At 38.2% G+C, this 6,905-nt stretch overlaps 1 protein-coding gene and 1 non-coding gene across 2 annotated transcripts; one reads left to right on the top strand and one right to left on the bottom strand.

The window, feature by feature from the left end:
- Nucleotides 1–3,364: 3,364 nt before the first annotated feature.
- On the bottom strand, nucleotides 3,365–3,471 carry LOC141621768 (small nucleolar RNA R71). The gene has a single exon (XR_012532662.1). It is a non-coding gene; the product is annotated as a small nucleolar RNA R71 (small nucleolar RNA).
- A 1,503-nt stretch (nucleotides 3,472–4,974) lies between these two features.
- LOC141651054 (uncharacterized) lies at nucleotides 4,975–5,412 on the top strand. The gene has a single exon (XM_074458782.1). The coding sequence runs from the start codon at nucleotides 4,975–4,977 to the stop codon at nucleotides 5,410–5,412; it is 438 nt and encodes a 145-aa protein (XP_074314883.1).
- Nucleotides 5,413–6,905: the final 1,493 nt, after the last annotated feature.

The following is a 6,905-nucleotide window of genomic DNA, read 5'->3' as shown; positions in this document are numbered from 1 at the left end:
TAATTCAATTAAGCTAATTAAAAAAAAAATTAAAAGGAGAAATACCTAATTAACTTGACAAAGAAAAAAATGAAAAAGAAAGGAAGGATGAGGCGGGGAAGAGGCGGCAGTCAGCGGCAGAGGCGGCGGTCGGCGGCAAGGAGGGGCGGCGGCGGCAAGGGAGGCGGTTGTGGAAAAAAAAACAAGAAAAGGAGAAGGAAAAAGAGAAAGGAGAGAGGAAGAAAAGACAAAGATAATTACCTTATAGTGACCGTGACGGCGTGGTGGTGGTGATGGTGGCGCCGGAAGTGGAGGAGAGTGGTGGTGGTGTCGGGTTTTAAGAAGGTTAGGGTTGGCAATTTTAATTAATTTGGGCGAAAATTGGTAAAGTGATAAATGAATGTTCCCGTGTCTGAGAGAAAAGGCACGACTGACGGAAATTCCATCAGTTAAATAGAATTCCTAACGAAAATTCCGTCAGTATTTCTAAAAAACTGATGGAAATTCCGTCAGAGGCCTACTTTATCAGATCAATAATGCATGTAGTGTACACGTCACATTATTTGACCAACTGACGGAAAATCCGTCAGTATTCTCAAACAACTGACGAAAAATCCGTCAGTTGATCAAATAATGTGACAGCTGTGACGCATAGTGGTTTCAAAAATCTAATACATCTTACGGAATTTCCGTCAGTTTTTTATTTTACTGACGGAAGTTTCGTCAGATGTCCCAATTGTCTAACAGCTGTAATGCACTGCTCTGTGTGAATGCCAATGACGGAAATTCCGTCACTAATAGTATTATTCTGACGGATATTCCGTCAGATATATTTAGCGCCATTGACTTAGTCAACGCACCAAATATAACTGACGGAATCTCCGTCAGGAAACGGTACTGACGGAAATTCCGTCAGATATCCGTCAGTATCCCGTTTTTTCTGACGGCTTCTTTTTTTTGTCAGTATGCCCGTCACTATGCCGCGTTTTCGTTGTAGTGGAACCTTAGCAACCAACAACTTTTCCCTAGTTTCACGACTAGTGACCGCAATCTAAACCAACAACCTTTCCCTAGTTTCGCAACTAGTGACCGCAATCTCCCTTTCAAGTCAATTTCTCAAAACGTTCTGATTTGAAATTGCATGTTTAATCGAGTCTAAGTTACGGCACCTTGCCATGTTTCCAGCAGCCTTTAATCTGTTAGAGGCCCTATCCATTTGCACAATTAACAAAACACCTGAACTACGAGCATGGTTTGATTTCACCTCTTCAAGTGAATACGTAGGCAGTCCTTTCTTATACAACAAGGATACAACCACAACACCCAAACAAAAATTTACACCCCACTCAAATAAAACACTTGAACTACGAGCATGGATTGGTTTCACCTCTTAAGGTGAATACGTAGGAAATCCTTTCTCACACAAAAAGGATACAACCATCTCCACACAAAAAAAAAAAAAATCACAATCACCTATACAAATTGATGAGTCATAATTATATACATATTTATGCCTCCCCTTAGTTACTTTTGATACGGTTTTCGTGCTAGTTTATATTAATTACATACCTTTTATGCTATAATGTCGATACTTCCGCTATTTGATGTTTAATGCAGGAATAATGCATTTGTGGAGAAAAGGAATTAAATGATAACCGCGGAGTGGGCATGAAGGAATATACGGAGCATGGCAGAAGAATCTAAAAGAATAAAGGAAGAGAAGTTAAGAAGACAACAGAAGAAAAGAGCTGAAACAGGGAGAGTCCTCGATCAAGCCCAAGCAGACTCGATCAACTGAGAATGTACTCGATCGAGTACACTTTAGTTTCAGGGGTTTTCCGCAATTTCCTTAAGTCGGTTATGTTTTACTATAAATACCCAATTCATACCCGATGTTATTTTACGCCTTATTTTACCTAGTTACGCTACTTTACAATAAAATCTCTCTTAAAAACCTTAGTTTAGTTTTATTGCTATTACTTTCGGATCTAGACTTTGTTCTATCCTTAATTTACTACGGTATTCATACAATTCTCTTTTAATATTCGTTATTCATCTTTCATGCCTTTAATTATGTCTTCTATTATTATTGTTATTCCCTATAGTATGCGTAGCTAAACCTCTAATCTAGGGTGAATGGGGATCTAGGTTGTTAGAAGAGGGATTAATTAATGAATTGATAGTTAAAATTGCTTATTCGTTGTTGTTCAGTTTATTGTTCTTCATCTAGTTAGTTAATTACTGGTCATGGTTAATTGACTAGTATAGCGAATTGAGACTTTCACCGACTGGGTTAGAATCAATATAGGCTGCGATGACTGAATAGAGATAATTTAATGATAACAACCGCATGTTAAATTAGATCTAAAGGGAATATTGAATCGACCAATCATATAACCTTAGACAACGTAATTAGCTCTATTAATAAATTAAACCTGACCCCCGGATGACTACCTAGTGAAGTTGATCCCTAGATTCTTTAATATTGTTTAATTTGTCTTTTATTTACATTGCAATTAGTTTTAGCAAACAAACATCTTTCAAGAAATTGGTTACTTTAAGACAAACTTAAATATAAACAAACTAGAATAATTAAACTCGCCTCCCTATGGATTCGACCCTTTTTTGCCACTAGCTACCAGTTAGTAGTAATTTAGGATTTATTTTGATAGCCCAACGACTGAAAATAACCTTATCAAATTTGGCGTCGTTGCCGGGGAGACAACATTTTTTCTGTTTGTTTTTGTTTTTTTTGTCTTTTGTCTTAGGAAGCATCAGTTCCTTAAGACAATTTGATATATTTCTTATTGTATTCGTGTATGCTCAGGTCTAACAGGTCAGAGATTGTACCTTTTGATCCTGAGCCAGAGAAGACTTGAAAATTTCAAATAAAAGTAAGTCAAGTGGAAGACTTGAGTACACTTGACTACGAGCGGTTTACTTTCGTAGAATATTCGTCCTTTGAAGAGGACACATTAGTTTCTGCACCCGTTATTTCTACAACATTAAAGATGCTGACCTTGGCCAGTCATTCTGAAGCCACTATTGATTCTATTCCTAAAGGCTTTAAGCTCCCTAATACTGATAAAAGGACCTTTGAAATCAAACCGTCTTACATAAGCCTGGTAGAGTGAAATTTATTTGGAGGAAGAGCTAGAGAGGACCCTGCAAGTACATGGAGAAATTTGTCACATATTGCTGTTCTATTCCCTTGACTGTTGGGGTGACTCAAGATCAAGGCAAAAAAACTCGTTTTACTTTCTCTCTGAGAGATGATGGAGCAGAATGGCTACGTGACTTGGATATGGAGACCAATGCAATCGCTAACTGAAATTCACTAGCTCTTGCATTCTACAAGAGATATTTCCCTCCACAGAAGACAAATAATCTAAGGAGCCAGATTACTTGTTTTAAGCAAGGTCCTTCTAAAGACCTTAATGAAGCATGGGTTCGCTTTAAAAGATTGGTTCGTTTAGTCCCTCACCATGGCTTCGAGAAGTGGTTTCTTTGCAACCAGTTTTACAACGGGTTGTATGATGATCATCGATCTTTACTTGATTCTTCAGCTAATGGGAGATTCTGGGACAATACAAATAATGATAATGCATGGAAATTAATTGATCAGATAGCTACTCACACTACTGAGTATGGTAACCCAGAGGTAGAAAGAGAGAAGGTGGTTCAGATAATGTTGTTGCAGCACAGCTGGAGGCCTTAACAGCTCAAATAGCCGAATTGAAGACTATCCAGTCTTTGGGTAATAAGCAAGAAACCGTTTATATGATTCAACAAGAAGTGTCTTGTGAGAGATGTGGAATTGATGGCCATACTGCAGTCAAGTGTATGAGTACAATTGAAGAAGTACATGCTTTTCAGTCTTTCAAGTAAGGTACTCCCTATTCTAACTTTTTCCCTGAAAGGAGTCAGAATGTATTTGCTCAAGCCCCGCAATAGAATGCATATATTATTCCTCAAAATCGTGGTAATCAACCACAAGGGAACTTTGTTAGACAAAATCAAGGAGGTTTTCAACAGATGCAACCTCCTCCTCAAGCTCCTAGTAATGACATAGCCGAGATGAAGGCTTTGCTGCAACAGAGTTTGCTAATTCAACAAAAGCAAACGACTCCAATGTCTGAACTTATAGCTCATAAAAAGATGTTGGATACTCAAGTTGCTCAAATGGCGGCTCAAAATCCTTCAAAACAGCCCGACAATTTTCCTCCTCAAGGTAAACAAGCACATGAGCAAGTTAATGCTATTTCTTTGAGGAGCGGTACCTCTTATCAAAGTCCGAATGTACCCATTGATGAAGGTGAAGTCTTACATGCATCCTAAAGGATAAGGTAATCTTGAGTTGAGTGACGACGAGAAAGAATTAAGCAGGGATCAAACACGGGATAAGCAAAAAGGCGAAAAAACGAGGAAAAGCGTGGTTCCTCGATCGAGTACATGTGGGCTCGATCGAGTACACCCCCCAGAAGATGATTTTTCACGTGTTTCAGCTACGGCATTGGAAGAAAATAGGATCCTCAATCGAGTAACCAGTAGACTCGATCGAGTACACCCTGTAACTGACGACGGTGCTTCCAAAACTACTTATAAAGCAAAAGAAGCCGAGCCAAATAAAATTCAACAACCTTTTCCACACCGATTGCAGAAGTCTAAGCTTGAACAACAGTTCGGGAGGTTCATGGAGGTAGTAAAGAATCTTCAATTAAGTATGCCATTTACTGAATTGGTCACTCAAGTGCCGGCGTATTCTAAGTTTTTGAAAGAGATCTTGTCTAAGAAGCGGTCTTTTGATGAAGTTGAGACGGTGGCATTCACTCAGGAATGCGCAGCCGCATTGCAAGCTAACTCACCACCAAAATTAAAGGATCCAGGGAGTTTTTCTATTCCTTGTCATATCGGTAGTATAGCTATAGATAAAGCCCTTTGCGAATAGGGGCTAGTGTTAGTATCATGCCGTATTCTATAAGCAAAAAGTTAAATATGGGTCAACTCCGTGTTAATAGTATGACCTTGCAAATGGCTGATAGATCTTTAAAGAGGCCATTAGGTGTCTTAGAGGATGTGCCAGTTAGAGTACGGAAGTATTTTATTCCAGTTGATTTCATTGTTATGGATATGGCCAAAGACTCAAAAGTACCTATTATTCTTGGTAGAACGTTCCTTCACACTGCGGGAGCACTCATAGATGTTAGGGATGGTAGTTTGACACTAAGGGTTGGGGATGACACTATTAAATTTGTTCTTGATAACGCTTTAAAGCGTCCTCATCTAGTAGCTCCATGTTATATGCTTAATATTGTTGATCCACCTATTCATGATGTTTTTGCTTTATGTTTGGACAAGAATCAGTCCGACGCCCCTGCTGTTGCATCAGGACCATGGAGCAAGGAAGTGGATGAGATAGAGACATTGATTTAAGGAGATGAGCCTCATCCTGAGCCGATTTACAGCTTTGATGACGATGTTGACATAGAAGCTGAGTTGGATGCCTTGGAGGCCGAGATTTTTAGAGAGGAGCCCGTCAAAGTTTTTGAGGAAGCTCCTATGATGGATGAAGAGCCCCATTTCCTTCCTAAAGATAATGACTTGAAGGGCAATGAGCATTATTGCTCGTATTTTATATTAGACTTTGAGTTTGATGAGCCGGCACTTTATTCGTTGCTTATTTTATTTGCTTGGACTTTTTATTGGTGCTACTTATGTCTTTGTGTAGCACATGCGCAACTTTTTGATTTACTATTGCGCGCTTTAAGTTATATTGATTGTGCCTTGAATGGGCATTTGTTTTAAATGCATAAATTGTCTCGCCAGGATGAGTACTCGATCGAGCACCCTTGCTTTTTGGGTTTAAAACGTAGCTGGCTTGGATGGAATTGCGCAGTTGGTCATTTCCTCTATTTTTGGAGCTGGTTTGGGGGAACTCCTACGCTCTTACCCGATATTCTCTTTCCTTGTGTCCACTTTTTATTGTATTGTCTCTAGTTATTTCCCATTCCTTTTGTTAGGTGTGTCTTTTAGGTTGCTGGAAATTTTATGTGTGATTGTTATGCTGTAGGCGTCATAATGAGGACACCGTGACATTTAGGTTTGTGAGAGGAGTCTTTATTTATGTTGCGTAATTTATTTCTGTTGTGTGTATTTAAATCCAAAAATCCATAAAAATAAAAAAATTTCAAAATCCAAAAACATGTTTTTACTTTGTTTTAGGTTGAGTCTTGGTGAATTTAATAACAATGATGTTAAATTGCATTGTTTTTGCATTTGAATCCTATTTAATTGTCCATGTACATTGTTTTGACCCGTTATTTATGAAAATAAAGCTCATAACTCGAGTCTTGACCATATTTGACATGCCTTATGCTAATTAGATTTGACTTATGTTGGTAAACTACTAAAATTCTGAGGTCTATAGAGCTTCCTAGGCCGGGAACATCAATAAACTGGTCTCATTTGTTATTTAGGCTTGAGTGTGGTTTCTCTTTGTGGAATGTGTAATATCAAACTGCATAAGTGTGACATTAGTTTCTTAACTTTTACGCGTTCATATGACTAAGTACATGAGGAAAGGCGGTTCTTACCGATAAAATAAGACTTTCATTACCTTGTTTTGTTAGCCCGCTTGAACCCTTGTAGCCGTTTTATATCCCATTTAATAGCTACAATCCAGAATTTGCCTACCTTGTCGGGACAGTCGCAGTTGCTTGTTTATCATGTCTATTTTGCTACTATAGTTGGGTTAGGACTATTATTGTCAATTGTGGGTGTAGTAAAATTATTTAGCAATTGTGTTGTATCCCTTATGTTTGAAAAAGAGAAAAATATGAAGCAAAAGAAAAAAGAGAAAAAAAAAAGAATTCGAAAAAAGAAGTGAAAGAAAAGAAAAGAAAGAAAAAATATGCTTCATTTTCATT

The sequence above is a fragment of the Silene latifolia genome, chromosome 1 (assembly GCF_048544455.1).
Source record: "Silene latifolia isolate original U9 population chromosome 1, ASM4854445v1, whole genome shotgun sequence".
Classification (NCBI taxonomy): Eukaryota; Viridiplantae; Streptophyta; class Magnoliopsida; order Caryophyllales; family Caryophyllaceae; genus Silene; species Silene latifolia.
This window is presented reverse-complemented; position numbering and strand designations above follow the sequence as displayed.